We start from the raw sequence: 22,893 nt of genomic DNA, 5'->3' as shown, positions 1-22,893 counted from the left end.
CAGGATGGATGGGGGGTGCTTAATGAGCACAAAGAATGGGTAACTTCACCCACACAACGACCCTCCCTGAAGCGCCGGAGCTGACGGTCCTGAGACCAGCTCCAATCCAGCTAAGAAGACAAAAAAAGCCACGTTTTTCATGGTATCACCTCATTCTGTTCATTTACCTTCTGGGAAACATGGTCTTCCACCACTCTGCTACCAGGCACTGTCTCTGGAGTTTCTCTGCTTCTTAGACTGGGCACAGAAAATCAATTTTATTGTATTTGCTGGGAATGCCCCAATGAAGGCAGGAATGATGAATCTGACTTCACGTTCTCAGAAAACCAATTTAGTACCTTATCATACTATATTATATTAAAGAATTATATACTATACTAAAGAATACAGAAAGGGCTATTACTGAATGCTAAAAGATAATAATGAAAACTCCTGACTCTGTCCAGAGTCTGACACAGCTTGGCCCTGATTGGCCAAAGAGCCAAAACCACTCCCAGCAGAACCCAATGGAACAATCACCTGTGGGTGAACAATCCCCAAACACATTCCACATGAGCACAGCACAGGAGAAGCAAATGGGATAAGAATTGTTTTCCTTTTCTCTGAGGCTCCTCAGCTTCCCAGGAGAAAAATCCTGGGTGAAGGGATTTTATCAGAGAATGTGAATGCTACATCAGTTTATTCCTAAAAGCCACTGTTTATACAACTGAGCCAACTCCAGGAGCTTAAAACAATCTGCCTCTAAATAATACCTGACACAGGTATGTCCCCCAAGAACACATGATGGGGAGCAAAGGACTGCCAGCACTGAGAGACCAAGGGGAAAAAACAACTTTATTGGACATTTAATCTTAAAACAACATCATGACACGAAGCAGACGTTGGAGTGACTGCAAGTATCATTCCTGGGGCTGCTCCCAGGAATGTGACACAAAAGGGGACACACAAAGAACAGCCTTTACCCAGCAAACACTTCTGTATTTTCACAATCACTGAGGCCTAGGACATTAAAATGCTGGGAGCTGTGTGCAAGGGGGAGTGACAGGGACGGGTTTCTCACCATAAAACAGGACAAGTGGGATCTGCTTGAATACATTTTAGAGCAGAAACAATTAAAACCTTTCCAGAAACTCAAGTTTCTGATGGTCTTACTCACAACTTGCTATGGGCCAAAACCTGCACCACTGTTTTGGGTTCTGAGCACATTTTACTCCATCCCTAGCCACAGGCCTTGCATATCATAAAGCCACAAAGAATTTACAGTTTCATTCCTTGTGACAGGCTCTCTAAAGGTGCCCCACAGGTCCTCTCTGGATTGAAGAACACTCTTAAAAAACACATGCAAAGGGAAGGGAACAGACGCAGTGTTATAACGCACCCTCACACTTTGCATTTCCATTGCACCTTCTACTGATGAGTTCAGAAAAATTAATGAATTAATTTTCAATGCTCCTGTGAGGTTGTTAATTATCTGCTATCATTTCCCCCATTTTTCAGAGGTTAAATGACCCAGGGCCACAAAGGAAGATTGTGGCAGACTTGAAAATAAAACCCAGATCTCCTGACTCCCAGTTCTATCATTATGTCTTTTCCCAGAGCAGCCTTTGGGAAGACAGCAGAGCTTAGTGAACTACTTTGTGTTTATTAGAGTTGGCATAATTGTCCCTTTCTCTCCTCCCCTTTCCCAAGACAAAATCTCCTCTTTAGTCCTTAGCACAGATCCATCACAGTATCTGTGTCTTCAATGCACTTACTCAGCCCTCCAGAACTTCTGCCTGGCAATCCCTGCTTTGAAATGAAATATATAGACAGGAAAACTCATTTGTTTCGTTATGCAGAGTCTAAGGTGGGTTTTGGAACCTTGTTGGGACCTCCCAAGGCATGAGACTACAGAGCAGAGGACTAAACTGCAATTCAGTATTTTAAAACCACAACAGGAAATGAAAACATGAGCTGACCAAAGTTGCATTTTGGCTGCCTTAATAGAAATCTCTCCTTCCAAATCAGCTTCTGCAATGCTCACTACGAAATCCCCTTTTCCTCTGCTTTTCACAATCCACAAAAATGATGGATATTAATAAATAGCTTTGATGATCCACCAAATCAAAGGGAATGGCTGATGTGAGTGAGTGACAAGAGTTTGAGAGTGAGTGGGTTCTACCAGCTCGAGATTGAGGCCAGCACAGACACAACACCAGCAGTGATATTTTTGTGCTGACATCTCCTACCTAGCCCACAAGCTTCTGAACACAAGAGTCCCATCACCTTCTGACCATGATGCAAAACCAACACCTAGAGAAGAGACCATCAAGGTTTCTGTGCCATCGTGCCAGCACCAAAAGCTCTCCTCTCCCCTCAATGCCATCTGAGGCAGCTCCAGCCCCACTCTGAGACATGAACCTGTTCAGAAGTGACTTGTTCTGGGAAACAAGGCAGAATTTTTCTTCCACTGCACCTCTCTCAAAGGTTGCTAGCACAAAACAGGTGCCAAGTGCATTCATGTGACACTTGAGTGAACTGTGATGAACCCAGCCCAGCTCCCTCTTTCCTACTGCCACAGCCTGGGAACCTTTATCCTGCAACTTTTATGGTAATATTTATTCAGGATTAAATCCCACTTTGTCCAGATGCTGCCAGGTGTGCATTTTCATGGCATATCAGACCATCAGGCCAGCATCCCTGAGTAGACATCAGAAGTGCCAGGCTACAGAAAATAGCGTGCCTTTCCTTTCCTGTTCCCCTCCTTGATATGCTGAGCTCTAGCACAAACTTGTTATTTAAAACACTTGTTATTTAAATCATTATTTCCCAATCCAGCTCTGATTTTCCCACTTCTCAGTCCAACTGCACGACATGAACCCCACAGCAGGCACTAAAGCTGCCACCCCAAAACAAGGACTGCTGCTCTGGCCAGAGCTTCTCCAGCAGAGTCCCACAGCTCTTCCCGTCTACAATGGGCAAACCCCAAACCAGACCTGGCAAAACTCCTTTAATTTCCCTCAGGGATAAATCCTTGACAGAATTCAGACCAGCTCAGCCTTTCAGCAGGCAAGCAGAGACAGTGAAGAAGAGGAGGCCAGCAGCATCAGTGGAAATGCTGCAGATGTCCCTGCCCAGGGCAGGGCGTTGGAGCAGGTGAGGTTTAAGGGTCCTTCCAGCCCAGAGCACTCTGTGGTTCCCTGATCCATGACCAGCAAAGCCTGTGTGTTGGGTCAGCCTTTACATCCTGTCCCCCCAGGCAAGGACACGCTCCCATCTCCACACCCACCCAGGCTCCTGCTCTGCTACCTGGCCCAGGCTGAGCTGTGAAAGAGTTGCCTCTTCAAATGCATCCTGCATGCATCAGCTGGTTGCTTAAGTTGATTAGCAGGGGGCAGTTAAATTACTATGCTAATCCATGTATTCTCAGCACTGTTTCCTTGATATGGATATGTGTATATGCTTACTGGGAAGCCTTGATTAGTTCAAGCTTCAATGTGTCAAAGGCTCCAGATTCTTTCCAAAGAATAATTTTAGCTGTACTCACATCCCTAAAGTGTGGGAGCTGATTTGAAAAGGTACTTACCTCTACCATATGCTATTTTTCTTTAAACAATTTGCATTTCAAAGGGAATATGGCATTTATATTTGAATGAATATCAGTATGTTGCCAGAACTTGTCTCAAATGAGCAAAAAAAAAGATGCTGGTCTCCTATTGAACAAAAATGTTTTCATCTACCAAAGGAGCATCAAAGAAAGAGTTCCTCTTTCTAGCTCTAGACAGCTTTATTAAAACTATCTTTTCTGATGTTATAAAACACCCCGTTACGGCCGCGCTTACAAAACGTTCAAACAATTAAGCCCCACAAAACCCATCCAAATTAAGATTCAAGGTAATTTCCAGGTTTGGCCACTGCTCAGCAGAGCAGCCCCTAAGAAAAGCGAGCGTGCTCACACGAAATCCCATTTAAATGCCCATTTATTCAGTGTAAAACGCTGCAAAGAGCACGAGGAATGAAGGCAAGGAGAGTGGAGAAGCTGAGGGAAACACACACGGGGGCACAAGGAGAACAAGAGCAGAAATGCCAGACTAAGAAATGAAATTAAAATAACCAGGATCCACCCAATCAGGGGGCTTGACAAGATGTGAACAGTGTGAATCTAACAGGTAAAAGCCAAAAGGTCTATTGTAAAAATGGTATTAAAATATGCAATTAAGGTTAATATAAATGCTGGGTTACCTATGTGGAGTGACTTGTCCAACAAAAAGTAAAGCACTCATGGTTTTGGTCTTGTTGGCTCCTGTAATGGAACAGTGTGAGGGACAGCATGTCTGCAATCCCTCATTTGATGGTTTTTAACTTAATAATCCTGTGAATCATCACGGGTTAGTGGAACAGACACATCAGTTCAAGCCTTCACCAACTACACCACCCACTAATCCCAAATGCAGAAGGAATACAATTCACAAGCAGACCCTGAGAAGTAAGATACAAGTGACACAAACGACGCTGGGCACAAATGATTTCCATTCCCTGCTGCAGACACATTCCCTCCAAACAAATCAGCTACCAGAAGTTACATTCACAAGTGCAACTAATACACTCCTGGATTGATGAGATGAGCAGCCAGAGCAGGAGTTGTGAAGCAGAACTGTATTTTTCCATGAGGCAGCAGCGTGTGAGACTCGCAGGGGGCTGCACAGAAAGACTGAATCACATAAACTGCAGCCCTACTGCTCTGCTTTCACCATGTTTCATTTGTGCCAAGCTCCTCGAGCTCATGACGAGTTTCTCTTCCAGAAAATAAAAGAGAAAGAGAAGGAAATAAACCTCTTAAGGCCAGAGGGCTGCGCTCACCAGCTGTTAGAACTAATGAAAAATACATTAGAGTTGTGGGTCAGGAAATCCTGACTCTTGATATCAGAGGGTTAATTGTTTCAAATCATGTTGGGTCAATTTGTGTTGCAGGAATTCTGCCTATTCTTGAAATGCCCTCTAATTCAGCACCAGGCACTGTCAAGTAGGTTAGATTGGCTGTGGATGCCCCTTCCAAACCCACACTGCTCCCTGGAGTCTCCTCAGGGTGGAAAGGGAGAAGCCCCACTGCTGGCTGCAGAAAGATGGGAAGCATTCCCTTCCCACCCTCAGCTCCGCAGCACGCCCAGAATGAACTCCCAGAGGTGAGCAGAAACCTGTCCTGAGAAATGTCTGACCATCCCAGCATTCCCTTCCCACCCTCAGCTCCGCAGCACGCCCAGAATGAACTCCCAGAGGTGAGCAGAAACCTTTCCAGTGGTGGGCAAACCTTTCCTGGGAAGTGTCTGACCATCCCAGCTGTGTTTCCTGCCTCTCCCTCACCTACCAGGAATATTTGGGGATGCTCTCCTGGGTTCCATTAGTTTGCTGCCTCAGCACCCACCTTTTCCAGGTGCATGCTGTGCCCACTCTGGAGATTGTGTGCTGCACTGAAATCTGAGCAAACACCTCCTTGCCTGTCCCACTGAGGAGAGCCCCATGCTGGGAAGGGAGGCCCAGGTGTCCCAGAACACAGCCCAGGTGTCCGGCTGTGTTCTCAGGAGACTGTGGGACCTGAAGAGCTCTAAATTTCAGAGCCAGGTTCTTCAGGGGGGTGGAATTCCCTCAAGCACTGCCATGGATTCTGTTCCATCCCGACACAAGTGTGCAAGCAGCACAAGGTCCCTGCCCTGCTTCACCAGGCACCTGAAATTACCTGAGGCTCCTCACACATGAAACAAGGAGAGAGGGGCAGGGTTGGACACAGATGATCCTTCAGGTCCCTTCCAGCCCAAACCACTGTGACTGTGACAAAAATCTTTCCAAACCACGCTGGTTCCAGCGCTGCCAACTCTCCCCCAACACACTGACAATCACTTTCAGCACTGCAGCAGCAAACCTGCTTGTGAGTTTCACTTAGTTTTAAGACTTCTTTCTTCCAGAAGCATTTATTTACTCAACAGAATTCCTAAGGACAAGCAGCTATTCCTAGAGGAAGCCCTTCCATGTCCATCCCTGCCGGACTGGCTCAATCAGCAGCACACAGACCGAGTGGGGTCAGTACTAATGAACAAACAAGGCAGTGCCAAGAAATATCCTGGCAGTGAAGGACATGGTGCTGGGAGTATAACGAGGAAAGCTATTATTCTCAGAGCATGCCAAAGCAACACAGCAAGTGTGGAGGAAAATTAAGTCATCAGAGGAGACATCTCTTCTAAAAGAAAGTTAAACCCAAGATCTTCACCGCGGGCTTCTGCTCGAGATCCCCCACTATTTGTTCTGCTGGGATCAAAGCCTGCTTTCCTTCCCTGGCAGGCAGATTATTATTATTTTTTCTGTAGTTTTAACAAATAACAGTAATAAATAAGATATGCTTGGCATCCTGGTTGAGGCTACCTGCTTGTTCAGGGACGGCAGCTTTAAGACCCAGAAGTGAGTGCTTTGCTGGCAAAAACTGCTTTTTGTTGCTCTTATTTGGCTGAATCCCGACAGGAGCAGTGGATTTAACTTAGTGAAAAATAACAGCAGAGATCCAAACCATTCTGAGGCAGGTACAGCAGAGCATGTGCAGGCCCTGAGGCAAAGGATGTAAAATGCTCCCCAATCCCTTCGACTGTCTGTGGAAATGATCAGTAATGGAAGTGGAGAGGGGGTGGCAGGTCCTACCTGTGGGCTGGATCTAACTTTGGGAGCTTCCCACGGGCTCCAGCCCTCCCCAAGCCCTGCCAGAGCCTCCTGGGCTGGGGAGGGACCACTGCTGGCATTCACCGCCTCTCCGGGAAACAGAACAAAGAAACTTTATTTTCGCAAAAGAGACAATAGCTACCAACGCGAGATGACTTTTTCCCTTTTTTTTTTTCCTCTCCCCCCTCTTTTTAATAGCTCTTGCCACTGTAACAGCAGCTAAGTGAATGCATGTCTGCAGTGTGAGCAGTTTTGATAAACAGCCTCTGCGGGCCACACAACGGGGATAATGTATCCTTAAGTACTGCCAATGAGCTGCCATTCTGCACAGCCAATTACTTCTGTGCGTCTGTCACTCAAAGGAAAAATGACTGAGCCCATTAGATCAAACCTTTGTCACTGTTCCTAATGCACTCTTAGGCCTCATTAATCTGAGGGAGCAGCAACACAGCCGCCGGTGCCTCATTGCCTCCCCCACAACAGGCCCACGTGAATCTTCTCATCTCTCCCCCAAGTGCACCACGTTAATCAAGCTCTCCTTATTACCCCGGTCCCTGTCACGCCGGAGAGCGCTCTCTCTCTTAAATGCTCTCATTATGGTCCATCTTTAGAGCCGGCTGAGTGGGAAAAAAAAAAAAAAATTAAAAAAAAAAAATAGAGGGGAAAAAAAAAGAAAAAAAACAAACCCGAGCCAGAGAGAAAGAGAAGAGGAAAAAGCAAGTCCGATCACATTAATATTCATGACAATAATTAGTATTCTAGGTCACTGAATATTCATGCTATTAGTTTGGTTTTTTATGGGTTTGCTGGATGTCCTGATTGCTGGAGTGTGGAGGAAAACAGCATGGTTGGGACTTTAGATGTCAACGGCAGTTCAATACTCCAAACACATTTGTGAATTTATTTTTTTTTCCTCCCCCGTTTGGTAAATCAGCTTCAACCCTCCCGATAGCTTTAATACCTTAAAATCACTGGGGGAAAAGCACAATCACCTTTTTTTACTCATCACCTGCCAAGGTCTGAACACCCAACCAGCTCGTGCTGCTCCCTGTGACCCTCAGGACACCGGGATGGCATCGGGGCAGATCTGGGATTTTATCCAGGACACGGAGCCATGAAAATCATCCGGAGGGAAACAGGCACCGCCTGCAGCTCTGTGACACATCCCACCCTTCATCCACCCCAGCAGCATCAGGGGTTTGCCCACTCCAGAAAGGACCCTCACACAGCTCCTTTTTCCCTTTTTTTCCTGAAGAGAGAAAAATCTCAGCAAACTCATCTTTCTCAATATTTAACTATTATTAGTTATTTTATCCAATATTTATTTCATTATTGCTAATATGCGCCCTGCTCCTTTTCTCCCATTATTAAGGGATATAGCATACTAACTAAATGAGTTTGTATTTCTCTAGTTCTGGAAAGGGCAAATCCCAGTCCAGAGGAAGCAGAGAAAATGACCTTGAGGGATCCCCCTCTAGTGGGATGAAAGGGAAATCTCGGATGCACTTGAAATTGGGCTTTTTTCCTTTGAAACAAGCAAACTGCCAACTTCTCCTTCCCGTTGCTGCAGCTGTATATCACTGAGCCAACAGCAGAGCCACCCAGATGGAAAATTGACTGGGATGATTGATGACAAAAGTAAGTCCCAAACTTGCATTTGTGATCTGTGGCAAGTGCACAAAACTGGAGCTGGAGAGTGGAAAGTGGCCTGCACCCCTGCAGAGTTAGTGACAGACAACTCCCAACAACCACTCCAGGCCACCCTCAGCCACCTCCAAGCAGGGAATTCAGAATTTAGGGCTCAGTCCAGCATTTATTTGCAAAGGCACCCACAAGGCTCTGGGAAAACTGCCCATGCTTCTGAGCTCTTGGCTTGATAAATATTTTTACTCATCACCAGCCTGATCCTAACATCTGAATCCTCACAGTGAGTGACCCCCTGGTTGAAAAAGATGATTACATGATCTGCAAAAAGCACCAAGGATTTGATAGATGATCACAATTAATGACAGACAGGAAGCTCACAGTGGTAAGAAGGTGGAGCTGCCATTCCTGCAGCATCTCAAATGTCACAAGCAGTTAGCAGATAACAACCTTCAGCACGCTTAACGATGGCCCTGGCACTAACACATTTTGGGATACTTCACATACTGTACACTCACCATTTTAAGGAAATTTAATAGCACCAAATTATTTAAATGAAGTGTTAATCAGGAAACAATTTATCTCTACACCATAAGCTATTTTTAGTCGTGAACTTTCTACATCAGTGGCTCTTGCTACAGCTCAGGCTTTGGGTTGTTTGGAAGGGAGAAGAAATAAATGACTCCTGGGAGAGATTTCAGGAATAAGTTCACCTTCAGGTCAAGCAGATCAAATCCAACCCAATTCAGGAGTGATGAAACCTGGACCCACTCCTGGCTCCCAAGCCAGGCTGAGCCAGCTCCTAAAGGCAGAGAGACAGGCCAGTGGGATGGACAGGACAGGACTCTGGCCCTGCTCCCAGCTCTTGGAGAAAGCTGGAACTGAGCAAGTCCAAGAATTACCCTTTTCTGAAGGACTTCCAACCGAGCTGCATCAACACAATGATGCTCAGTGCCATGTAAATTCAATTTAAATCTCAGTTACTTCACCACTGTTTGTCAGCTTGGATTGAAAACACCACAGAAGTGACATAATTTTGGATTGAAGGCAGTAAATATCCATTTTCCCCAGCTCACAATTTCCTACCAAGTTAGCTTACAAGTGTGAGCACCTTCCCTGAAGCCACAGTTAACAACCTGTTATTTAAAGTCTATACAACATAAATAACAACGCTGCATCTCTCTGTGTTTTCTGGGAGAAGCTGCCACACAGAATCCCAGTTCTTACACAACAAACTCCAAACTGCACCTCCAAGAACCCAAGAAGGGACCAGTTTTCAAATCAAAGTAAACCTTTTTCCAGGGAAGGTGCTTGGCTTTGCAACAGGAGCAGCCCAACCTTCTACTCCTTTCCCTGCTTTCTGACAGCACAGAAAATATTCCTTTTTCCGGCTGCTGTTTCACTTCCAGTTTGTTCACTGTCCTGCCATGACTCTGACAATGGACTGTGACTTGATGTTAAGGGAAAATTGGTTTTTTTTGTTTTTCCCAAGCCCTTGTGCCAGTGGAAACCCAGCAGGGAAGAGTAATCCAGACTTTTTAAAACTCATATATTTTCATAAAGGTGGGGATTTTTTTTTTTTTTTACATCTCTGAAATGGAAACTCTCAAGGACTGGAACTGAGTTTGTCCTTCCTGAATTCCCAATATTGCCCTGCTCAGCCTCATTCCCTCTATTCTGCTCACAGCACTGTTATGGGAAGCACCTTGGGAAAGACCCAAGGTGGGAAATTCAAGGTGTCTGATGCATCACTGAGGTCCAAAAAGGCTTCATAGAGGGAAGGGGATGAGGAGGAGGAGCTCGAGCTGCTCTGATGCCTCACAGACCGTGGTGGGAGCAGAAGAGTGGTTGGATCACAAAAAATCACACTCAGAGAAAACTATTTGCTGAAATATGAACTTTTAATATCAGTTACGGGCAATCAAATGGGCATTTTATCCATAGATTTCTTGGCAAAGTTAGCATGGAAATCCATCCTTAAGGGGCATCTTCCAAGCAGGGCTTAAGTGTCAAAGGAAGGCACCAACCAAGCCAAGCAGTATTTAACATTTGGGGATGAGGTAATGTGAAGCAGAGAAAACAAAGTGAATTTACAGGCCTAAAAATCAAAATAAAAAGTGCTGATTTTTCCTGTTTGGTCCAAGCCTCCTCCACATGGCAGAGCTGTGTACCAAACCCTCCCAGTGAGACCAGTAAGTGACAAGCTCAGCCCTGTGATCCATTTTGAGGCACCACACAGGCTCAAGACACCACTTTCTCAGCACTTCCAAGAGAGGGGAAGCTCTGAGGCAGCAGCACAGCCTGCAAGGGATGATTCCCAGGTGTTTTGAGCTGGGGAGATATATTTGAGTGTGGGAGATAGCTGCAGATATTCCAGGGTCCTCCTGCCCCTCCAGGACTCAGCCCCAAGAACCTCACCAGAGCTCAGATGAAGAAGGCAGGCACAGCTTGGGACAATGCCCTTCTTTTCTTTATTTTCTTTCTTTTTAGTAATTCTTAACTGATTAATCCTTTTTATGTTTGCTTTTAAGCCAGTAACAAGCAGCAGATGCTGCCCAGACATCAACAACAGCAAAGAATTTCAGTATTTCTAAGCAAGGGGATGAGGAAGGCAAGAGGGAGGAGAGAAGCTCCAACTATTCCCACAGTGTTATTTGAAATTCACTACCTGAATTTCCCAGCATTTGGAATTTCTGGCATAATTGACTTGTGTGATCAAACCTCAGGCTGGCCAGGACACACACACACAGTGAGAGCTGCCTGCTGCAAACTCTCAGGGAAAGTTTCCCTCTGACCTGGCAATCCAAGTAGATGCCAAAATATGTAAATTCCATGCTACAAACCTTAAATTCTTACATATCTCTAAATATGTTTCCAGAAACTTCCTTTTCTGAAGCTATCAAGTAATTTTTGACTGTGTTCAAATGTGTTAAAAGCTGAAATCTCTTTATTTAAATATCTTCCCTGCAGTTTATTGACTCAGCCCAGCACTTTGCTTCCCTAAATTAGGAAGTATAGTGAAAACCAAAGCACACCCCACACCTAGTCATTTAAATTGTACAGTAAACTGGAAAAAACCAACCCAACCATAAATAATTTTCTCCTGTGAACTATGCCAGGTCAAAACCTGAAGGGTTTGATGAAATCATGGCTTCAGACACCTCAGGGCCCAGCCTGGGATCTCCAGGAGTTTCTGCTCAGTGGCACCACTTTAAAAACCCATCTCAAACAGCACCATTCAGAGTTGGAAGGAGAAAAAAAACTTCTCAGTTTTCTCCTAATAAAGGGAAATGTCTCAAAAAAGCAGGGAATTCCACCTTGGCTTGAAGGACTGAGGTTTGGAATTAGATGCTATTTAATGTCCCTTCCAACACAAACCAGCCTGATCCTATGAAGCATGAGGCAGATAATTATCATTATTATCCAAGGGAAGACACCTGAATATCCAGGAATGCCAGGGCTGCTCATCCCAGTGGGTTTTGCACAGGGACAGGAGTGTGGGGATGGTTTTGCTGGCACATGCAGGAGGTGTCTGCATTACCCATAAATGCAGAAGGCACTTGGCACTTTATGGATGTCATCCCAAACATGCTGACAGAACTTCCACTAGCCCATTATGAGTTTTGTACAAGCTGTGCATTTTACAAGATAAATTGTCTCCAATGTTTTCCCTTAATGCAATTTTTTAAAATCCACTTAGCTGTATGGACAAGTACTTCAGCAAACAATAAACATCTTTGTTTAGAGCTCAGAAGGAGCTATAAACCACTTCCACCAATAAATTAAAAAGCTTTCCACAGAAGAATCTTGCTGTTAGAAGAATGCATAATACTGAACCTTCCAAAAGTGGAAAGAAGGGCTGTGGGTCTCACCAGGAAGCCATAAAAAGCCCTTTCAGATCATACAGTGTTTGCTTTTCCTAAGAATTAGATAAGAGATCATAGATTCCTCCCATATGTTAATGACTGGGAAATTGTACAGGGCTTTGGCAAGTACAGGGTAGCAAATACACAAAGACAGACACTGAAGGCTACCCAGAAACTGTGGGAGACAGATCAGCAGTCAGGGCTCAAAAACCTCCACATCAGTGGGTTTGTAAATCCCAGAGTGGTTTGGGTTGGGAGGCATCCTACAGTTCAACTGATTCCACCCCTCCCATGGGCAGGGAGACCTTCCACACCACCAGGCTGGCCTGGAACCCCTCCAGTTATGGAGAGATATCCATCCCTGTCCCAGCTGCTCATGCCAATTCCCTACAGACACTGGAAATGCAGATTGTCTCCCATTTTCCCCCATGGCAGCTGCTCCCTTACCTGAATTTGGCGAGATGTGTAAACTGCTCATGTCTTTGGAGAGGCCGTTGGTTTTGGGGCTGGAGATGGGGGCACAGGCTGAGGTGGCTCGGGGTGGCCTCTTGCCAGGGACCTTCACAGTGGTTCTCAGCAAGTCAATCTCTTTGCCATGGACATTCTGCATGTAATCCTGCAGAGAGAGGAGAAAACCCCAAACACAGCATCAGACAGGGAGTTCTGGACAATTAACACAATTAACAAACCTGGTTTCACAAGGCTCTGGCCCTACACCCTCTGCCAGCACCCACCATATGGTTTTCCCCTTCCTTCCATGCTCCTGATAATCCCTTCCACACTTCACATTAACCCTAAAAATCTGGAGTTTTCTCACACATCCTCCAACTTCCAGCTGGGTAAGAGGTGATTCACAACACAGCCACGTGTGGGAATTCACTAGCTAAAGATCCCAAACATGAGGAGAAGACCAAGTGTCCCTCCTGAGCACATTCACTTGTGTCTCCTCTCTGCCAGTGTTTTTTATGCCCTCATCTCCTTCTCCCTCAAATTTAGCTGGATTGGGTCAGCAGGCACCAAAGTTACCAAAGGGCACCAACAGGGAAGGTGTTTCAGCAATTCCAACACTGTTTCCTTACAATATGACCCTTCCTGCACCTACACAAAACATCATCAAAGGGGAAAAAAAACCATGCAAATTACATCTGATTAGAGCAAACACTGGGAGCCAGAAGTGGAAAAGGATTTTGCTAATTCTTGCTTGGAAAGCCACAAAGGGGAAATAAACAGAAAAGCAAATGGACATGGGTGTTTTTATCAGAGGGCAAATTGATCCTGGGATACACCAGCACAGCTATTTCCAGGAGAGGTGGTGAATGTTAAAGGCAGCACACAAGACACCAGAGCTCCCATCTCCTGGTACACAGGGCTGTGGTCACTCACATTCCAGAAAAAAATAATTGAAACTGGGACAACTACAGTGACATGGAAAGCAACAAAAGAGACACTCTCCTAAAGGGGACATGCAAGAGGGGCAGCACAGGAGAGTAAAATCAGGGGTGAAAAGGGGCACGGGCACTGCACAAAAAGACACCTGGGCTGCCCAGAGAAGCTGGGGCTGCCCCTGGATCCCTGCAAGTGTCCAAGGCCAGGTTGGATGGGGCTTGAGATGCTGGAAGGTGTCCCTGGCCATGGCAGGGATGGAATGGGATGAGCTTTGAGGTCCCTTCCCACCCAGACCACTCCAGGACTCTGGGATTAAGGAGCCTGAGAGAAAAACAGCAATTTGAGGTGGCTGGGAGAAGATCTGGGCTCCCACTTCACAAGAGATTTCCTGAATTTACCCAAAATCTCTATCACTGCTGCCACAATCCAGGGAGCTGATTGCTCCCTCCTCAAAATTCTTTCACCTTTGGCAGTTTTTACAACACAAATTACTTATTCTGCTCAAAAATAATCAAAAACCTGGACCAGCAATAATTTCTTCATAGTTAACAGAAATCAGTGATAAAATCCTTGAACTAAGCCATCACAGCAGCTTATTTTTCCCAAGCTGAGAATTACCAACAGGAAAAGGTGGTGTCTGAACAATTAATGGGGAGAGGACACAGTGCTCTGCTGCCAAGAGAAAAACAAAGGCAATCCACTCAGGAAAATTCCTTCACTAGGTGTTGGGAGAACAAACACCTTCCATCCATAAATCATGAACTCGGAGCAACTTTCTTGTTTAGGTGTCACTTCTTCACAAATTAAAACACAATAAGCAGAAGATAATTGAGCATTCATTGCTTGTGGGCTGTAAAGTGAGGTTTAATCAGGGAGTGACTAAACCTTGGCACGTGCCCTTTGCTAACAGTTTTATTTAACTACAACCAACTTCAACTGGAGAAGGGGGTTTTGGATGAAGGCTGGGTGTGATTTCCCAACTTGAGATGTGGCAGGGTGTTGTTAAAGGCCTTTTGGCTGGGTGCAAAGCAGGCTGAGGTGAGCCACAAAACCACTTGAGGAAGCAAACACAAAACCAATGAGTTGCCGCCGTCGGAGCGAAGCGCCCGAACCGCAACAGATGCTGGGTAGGTATTAATGTCAGCTTAAATATTTATGGGGATATATCAAATGTAAATAATAAAGGCCCTTTCATGGCGGGCAGGGTGCAGGGCGATAATCTGCGGGTCTCCCCGAGGAGGGGAGGGCAAGGAGAGCGTTCCCAGCCCCCTCAGATCCTCGGCTCGCTCGGGGAATGAAAGTTCAAACTACAAAATGACGCCGGGGCTTCAGAGGAGCAATGGAGGGTTTGATCAGATTAGAACAGATGAGGGTCTTGCTGTCATCTGGAATATGCTGTGTTAAAGAGAAGACAGCAAGCTGGATTTTGATATGCAAATGGTACAGGGATAACTCCCCAAGATGTTAGTTGTAGAAAATGCTGATCCGAGAAAAAAGGGGAAAAAAAACCCTTTAACAAGGCATGAGGGTAATTCAAAGCCAAGTACTTTTAAACAGCACTTAACAAGTCCCTGGAGCCCACTCAACAGTGGGCCACCCCAGACGTGCCATCTTCTGCCCCTCAACAGCTTGAAAAAGTAGTAATTGCGAATCCATTTGCATTTTTCTTCTCAACTTGTCCGCGTTCATCATTCGGCAAGGCAGGGGGAAAAAAAAATAATAAAAAAATAGAAATTAAAGGCAGCAGCAAAGCAGAGGGACCCCTCCCCAAACACGTGGCGCAGAGGAGACGCGGGCGCCCCGATCCCCACGCCCCGCGCTCGCACCTCCGCCGCCGCTTGTTTTTTACATTTCGCTCCTAATTATGTTGCATCTATTGCCATACACTTAATTAGCTGCATTAATGTGATTTCTTTTCACATAGTCAAGCAATTAAGAGCTATGATTGAGTTTCATTCAATTAGCCTCAACAAACATGCTAATTGATGTCCCAGATGCAAATGAGGTGCAGTGAGAGAAACCTGCTAGCAATTGAGAGTTGTGGCAGGGGGGACCCGGGGCTCGCAGCTCGCTGGCAGCAGCAGCACGGCTTAACACGGCTCCCCCTCCTCCTCCTCCCAGGGCAGGGGGGCCACCAGCCATGTCCCAGAGAGATCCCTACAGGATTGAATGCAGGGAGCACAGGAGTGAATGATCACTGAATCCAACGGGCGCTGTCTGTGGTTCTGGCGGCTGGCGGAACGTTCCGCTGCTCCCAGGATCCGAGGGCTCCCCGAGGTCTCCATCCTGAGCTGTGAGGCACCAGGCAGGCCATGGCCTGCAGTCAGCACTAACTGGCAGCTCCATCTTAGTCAGAGCAGGGCGATGCTGCCTCGGCATCCATCAATCCATAATCCCCAAATCGCGCTCCCCGCGTCGATTCCCATCCCTTCTCCTCCTCCCCGGGTTACCGCTCCGCTACGGCGCCACCGAGGTGTTAATTTGACTACTCAAGGCCATTGACCATTATCTACAGGACTAAATAAACTGTTAAAATATCAGGGGGAAATCAAAAAAGCTGCATTGACTGAAGATGACGCCAAACATTACTTGACAGCCCCACAAAATGAATTGCCTTGAGTAAGAAAGGAACGATGCGCCATGACACAGAATAATGTAAAGTAAAATTACTTTAGTCCTGCTCCTCATACAGCAGCTCTCTGTTTACAACAGCAGAAATTAATTTAACCAATTAACTGAGCAGAAGCCTTTCAGACATGCAAATTGAGCAAATGGGTATGATCATGTTTTCTAAATAAGCCTACCCAAAAAGTGACACCCCCGTTTTGGGGGGGTCTCTTTGGATTTTGAATGCCAGCAGTTGTTGAATTTATATCTGCACATCACAGTGATTTCAGAGACACTCCACCAAGGGCCACAAGCTGAACCCAGGCTATGTGTGGCTCCAGCTTGATGCCTATGTCCAAGCTGGCCCAGGACACTTCCAGGGATGGGGCAGCCACAGCTTCTATGGGCAAGGGCCTCCCCACCCTCACAGGGAGGAATTCCTTCCCAATATCCAATCTGAATCCACTCTCCTTCAGCTTAAAGACATTCCCCCTTGTCCGTGTGCTCTAGAGCCATCCTTAAGTTAAAGACATGGCTCAGATTATCAAAAACATGGATACAAAAAACGTTACAGAGCTTGAGGGTTTTCAAATAATACAAGAGTGGTGGATAGGGAGAAAGGCCTTCACTGGGGTTACAGTTTTACCCTGGGCAAAGGGGTTTCCAAGCTCACATTGAAATCACTCACCTCGGGATAAGCCATGTGTCACAACACTAAAATGCAAAATAATATCTGCTCCTTCCTCGAGGTGTCCCCATCTTTCTTCCATCTGTCCCACTGCCACCCTTTTCCAGTGCACCACATATGAAATGAGAGACTCTCCAAGAGCAGTGACTTTCCAAGGCTGTAATGGTATACAGGTATGAATATCACACTTAGTTTGTCCTTTTCAGCTATTCTGAGCTCTCAAAAGCCTGTTTTTCCATCACTAGGAACAGGTCCAGACTAAAAATCCTCCCCAGATCTCTGCCTGGTTTCCACTGAGAGATGATGAGCTTCTAACCTACCCCTGATAGTGTCCAAGGCCAGGCTGGATGGGGCTGTGAACAACCTGAGATAGTGGAAGACATGGCAGGGAGGTGGAACGAGATGAGCTTCAAGGTCCCTTCCAACCCAAACCATTCCATAAAAAACACCTTCATTTTGTGGCAGTTTTCCCCCACTGTTCAATCAGATGTAACACTCCTGAGGCTCCACTTACTGAGGTTGAAATAGTGTTTCCTGATCTGAGGCGTAATAAAAATTATTATGGAAAAGGAAGTTTATGGTTGCACCTCTGGATGACATTTCAAAGACTGTGTGCAGCGTATTTTTTGAAAGACAATTCCAATTTTGTGAGCTGACCTATTGGAGGCACAAAACCTATTGTTCACCCTCAGCAACAACCAAATCCTCTTCCCCCCAAACCAAGAGCAGCCCGGGAAATTGGATGGAGCCCTGACTTTTGTGCCTCTCCGTGGCAGTCAGACATTTTTATTGCAAAACGCCGTCTGGAAAAGATGCAAAACAAAATTGCTAAACTGCAAAAAGAAGAAAAGGAGGGAGGTGGGGGGAGAAGGAGAAAAAAAACAAAAGGCCCCCTTCCCTTTGCTTATTGAGTTCAAAGGCATAACATGCAGCACCCTGCAGCAAATGGGAAGCTACACTAATTTTAAAGCCATAAAACGCTATAAAGTGCCCTGCGGGGCAGGACTACACTGGAGCTAGTTGCACCTAAATAAGCCATGGTTCATTTACTTCGCAGCTTAGCCTAATGTAATCATCAGCAGATTCCTAGCCTAGAGTTGTAAGAGGCGCGGAGCCGCGGCCGCCGAGGCGACACTCCCAGCCATGGAGGGGCCGCCGCCACATCGCCGTTGATTAGAAAATTTTTCAGTTTTGACAAGCCCTTAATGAACATAAATCGCTCCTTGATTGGTTTCCGTGCGGGGCCACGGGCACACCTAAGAAGGAACGGCAACAAAAAAAACCCCACAAGTCTCCCCAAGTCCTGAGCCTCGCTGCTTTTCCCAGGAAGGGCTGAGCTGTGGATGGAGTGTTGGGATATGAGCCACAGTGGAATAAATTCATCAAATGGTCCTGGGGAATTAGCTGTCCCCCCCTCTCGCATATAAACACGGCCATAATGTCATTCAGCTTCATAATACACAGTTAATCTTAAGGAGAGCCATGAAATGTTATTTTCTGAGGAGAATGGAGGAATGGGAATGCGTTCTGGAAAACACTGATCGCCCCAAAGCGCTCTGTCCTGACAAAAGGAAGGGCATCATGAATCTGCTTCACGTTGGGAATCAAGAACATTAAATTTCAGTAATAAAAAGCACTGGCTATACCTATAGTGTGGTGTTAACCAGCTCCATCAGTGTTGCAGGAGCAGGGGAGGAAGGCAGGGCAAGACTTGCAACACAACAACAACAAAATGTTGGTCCTTCTGCAAATGGATCCCTTATTTGCAGAACATTTTAAGAAAACTCTTCCCCTTGCACTTCACTTCTCATTCAGCCTTTGTAACAAGAGCTGCTGTAAAAGACAAACCAGAGTTTTACCATCCTGAGTAATTTATGAAGCATTTATACCCACAGCAGTTAGCTCGGCTGGACAGGAAGCTCTAATTTTATAAACCCCCCTGATTAATTATTAGCTTGACTTTTGCCTTTTAAATTGCAACTTATTCTGATCCTCAGAATTTCCCTTGGCTTTCAGAAGGAGCAGACAGACACTGGAATGTGTGTTTGCTGCAGCCTGTGCAGCTCTGCCAAAGCACAATTGTGTTTGCCACACTACTGAGTGTTGACTCCCTCGGGGCCACAGAGGCCTGGACAGATCCTCGTGGGTCACTTCCCACCCAGGATATTCTGCGCTGCTGTGATCTTCAGTTTTATATTTTCCTCCCAAATTTATCTTCACTCCATTACATCTTTCAGATTAAGACAATAAAGAAGTTTTCTAAGAAGCTCAAAAGTGACTGAGTGATCTGTACAACTACAGCACTTTATAAAAATCAGGAATTACTGTACTCGTATTTAATGTTCCTATCATTAATTTTCTTCTATCCTAACCAATGTTTTAGGCATGCTAGTGGATGCAGTAGTAACTACAATAAAGCTTCAGATTTATCTTCATCAATACTCAAGCTGCAGGATGTGTTTTGATCACTGCTCTCTCAGGAGGGAGAGCCACATCACACGTGTAAAGTACCACAGAATCCCAGAGTGGTTTGGGTTGGAGCAGACCTTAAAGCTCATCCTGTTCCATCCCCTGCCATGGACAGGGACCTTCCACTATCCCAGGTTGCTCCAAACCCTCTCCAGCCCAGCCTTGAGCACTTCCAGGCTCCTTTTGTCAGTCCAAAGGCTGATTTGAGGATTAGCTGTTTTTAGGAAATGCCAGCTGAAAGGCCCTTCAGAGCCAGCCAATATCCAGCTTTACATTCCTTCAGAGCAAAAACAAGGGGGGAATAAATGGACATACATGACGGTATTTTAGAAATATGTGAGCATGAATATTTTTATTAAAGCAACACAAACAACACACTTCAGAGCTATTGAAATGCCTGAGGCAACAACCTGGAAATCAGGCTGAGCTGCAATGATGGCTGTGGGGGATATTCCTATTGGGAAGGGGAGCAGATTCCCTTGGCTGGAGCAGCACCAGGGGCTGACTGACCACATGGGAGAGCACACTGCTCTCAAGGATGAGGGCTGATGGGATCCTGCATTTGCATGCAGGCTTTCTGCTTCCAAATAGTTCAGGAAAATCACAAGAACTGGTAGCAAAAATTTCAACTGCAGCTCTGAGAGAAATGCTGGGACCTGAGAAAATGCATGGAGCTACAACACTTCCAGATACCAACACAGAGGACATCCTCTAAAGCCTCCTGCTTCTCACCATCTGCTTTTTCTGGAGGAAATGGCCAAGCAGAGAAAGCTCAAACAACACCTCAAGCCTTAAGGAATTTTAACATGTTTGTAGGGTCTTCCCAGAGAATGTGTCCATATAATATATTGCTGAAGCTCTCATGCCAAGTTTAGCCTAGTGTTGGATCTGACTCTCTATCAGGCTGAAATGTTGCCTTTTTAAAAAAAATCCAATATATTTGAGGATAGAACAACACTGCTAACATTCACATGCCAGCACTGTATTTAAGGGAGAATTTGGAACTGTGGCTCCTGTCAGAAGAATTGAGCAAACCAGGTGAATCCACACCTCCCTCATGGAGATAAAGCCAGATTTCCCCCCTCAATCACATTTACAATCCCCAGGTGATCACACCAGACCAGTGAAGACGAAGGTTAAAGGCTGCAGCCAGCAAACACCAACCCTGCTGTGCACATGGGGTTTGTGTACCCACTGTGTTCTAGATGGGCATCGCTAGGGGAATGGGCATTCCTTCTCATGTATTTAAGAAGCTCTTCTTGCCCCATAAGGTGCCCCAGCACTGAAATCAGATCTAGACCAAATTAAACGTAAAAGGGGAAAACTGCCCTTACCAAAAACTAGCTGTTTTCAGCCTTTTTTCCCTTTTTCCTTCTTTTCACAACCGAGGTGCAGCGATGGTGAAGACACGAGAGCAGAGAAGGGACATCCACAGCTAAAGCTGTGTCACGTGCTGACCCGTGGCACGCTGGCAGCCCTGTGGCAGGCAGCCAGTGGGGAAACATCATCAGCTATTCATCAGGAGAAGGCTCAGATAAAGCAGGGCTGCCCAGCAGGTATCCTGGTGAATGCATTCCGGGAGCATCCCGCCATTAAAAAGCCAGGAGATGCCTCGGCAAATTCCCCCGGGGCCCTTTGGGGAGGCTGACACGGAATTTGCCGGCCAGAATTTTAGTGATCCACTCCACAGCTCTGCTCCAGAAGCCCAAGATGAATAGGGAGCTCTGGTGAACTTTGAAGCCTGAGGGTCAAAGTTCTCTCTCATTATCCCCAACCATTTTCTATCGGCGCAGCTCCTCGGCGTCCCAAGGGACGGGAAGGTTTGAGGCTCTTGAAAAAAACCTGACACGACCAAGTCAGGAAACAGTAGGGTGCTTATGTACACATATTTTTCTTCCCCCGTTTCCCTCTCCCCCCACTTTCTTGAAAAGAAACGAGAGGGATTTTGCTATTGTGTCAAACATCAACCTGGTGGCACCGGGAGTCGCTCGTGAGGCTGGCACAATGCCGCGCTCGTTTCAGCACGCTGCCCTGCCAAACAGCCTGACCCTCCCAGGGACACCTCCTCTGCAAAAAAGGGCCTCATTTGATTTTTCCCTCCCCACCCCAAAACCTTTCATTGTGCAGGCAATGCTTTCAAGGAGGATGTCAGGGCTGGATTCTGCAGCACCTGTTTTCTGTGTTTAAACCACTGCGTCGTGCCTGAGCTGCTACCGATTGCATCTGGCAGAGACAACTGATGCACCTGTGGCCAAACCTCGAGCAATATTTAACAGAGTGCTCACTATCAGCCACTAAACATTGTAATTGGCCCTTCAAACACCAGGTGTTAGGCTCTGACTCAAACCACAGGCTGGGCAGACCATATGATCCCCTAGATTTCCTTTTTCTGCCACCACTAGAGGCCAGCCCACCTTTCACTGCAATTAAAAATTCACTCCAGAATTAAAAGGACAACATTTTGATGAACTGAAATGATCTGCACATTTGAAACAACCTAAATCTGATTAGAGCTAGGCTTTGCACAAGGTTGGGGAACTGACTTTAGACAGCAAACAAAAGCTCTTTTCTTCGCTGCTGCTTAATGGGAAACTTGGTAGGAATAAGGTCTGATTTTTCAAAACAATGTAAGAAATTATCCCAGACAGCAATGCAAGCACAGCATTAAAAATTCATCGCTTTCTTGAGAAAAAAAAGGAACAAAAAATTACTGACAAACAAAAACCCGCAAAACTAAACCAGAAACACAGTATCAGAGCTCTGGTTGGGGGAAGACCCTCTCACCTGGCAATCCCAAAGAAGAAATTGTGATGCTCCTGCCAACAAAGTTTAGTACAAAGTGTACTGGGAGTGTGACTGACTTAAAATATTTGTGGTTCCCTCACAAACCCCTCTGATCCACACAAGGAGGAAAAGGCAACACCGAGCCCAGCACCTTCTTCTTGGGGTGGGGGGGCACGGTGGAGGACAGAGGGAAACAATTACAGGCTGGTAATTACTTCTTCTTTAAATGGATTCCCTCTAATCTCCGATGGATTTACCTCTAATCTCAAAGTAATTACGTGTAACCTCAGTGGATTCTCACTCTGGGGGCGCCGCCGCCGCTCCGGGGGAGCCTGCACAGGAGAAGTTTCTCCATTGTCTGCCAGAGCAATGGAAAACTCACACGTGCACAGCACTGGCAGGAACAATAGAGCCTTTTCCAGCAGCCAGGAAGGGGCCAGGGCACACACAACAGCCTCATCCTCGCTTGGTGACCAGCACAATCTGAGGCACACTCAGGTGCGCTCCATGGGACACACAGAATCCCTGCTTCCCTTCTGGGAGCAATGCCAACACAGAACTCTGGGTGTTTCAGGGCTACTTCACAGCAGAATTAGTCACATTTGGGCACTAGAATTGGGCAGAAAGACATGAACTCCATCACACAAAGGAGCAGTGAAAACCCTGCTCCAGAACACCAGGGCTGAGGGACAAGGTTTCTGATGGGAAGCAGCAATGCCCGGAAGCTACTTGTCATCTCATTTACCACACAATGTGTAAGAGACATGG

At 46.1% G+C, this 22,893-nt stretch overlaps 1 protein-coding gene across 11 annotated transcripts in view; it reads right to left on the bottom strand.

The window, feature by feature from the left end:
- Window positions 1-22,893, bottom strand: part of AGAP1 (ArfGAP with GTPase domain, ankyrin repeat and PH domain 1) — a 335,965-nt gene that overhangs the window by 107,596 nt on the left and 205,476 nt on the right. For all 11 annotated transcript variants that reach the window (XM_064719066.1, XM_064719067.1, XM_064719070.1 and 8 more), the window contains one exon: window positions 12,639-12,807. In XM_064719066.1, the coding sequence (XP_064575136.1) occupies window positions 12,639-12,807 (169 nt within the window). The remainder of the gene's footprint in view (window positions 1-12,638; window positions 12,808-22,893) is intronic.

The sequence above is a fragment of the Zonotrichia leucophrys genome, chromosome 7, assembly GCF_028769735.1.
Source record: "Zonotrichia leucophrys gambelii isolate GWCS_2022_RI chromosome 7, RI_Zleu_2.0, whole genome shotgun sequence".
NCBI classification, from domain to species: domain Eukaryota; kingdom Metazoa; phylum Chordata; class Aves; order Passeriformes; family Passerellidae; genus Zonotrichia; species Zonotrichia leucophrys.
The sequence above is the reverse complement of the archived record's forward strand: the minus strand, read 5'-3'. Positions and strand labels throughout refer to the sequence as shown.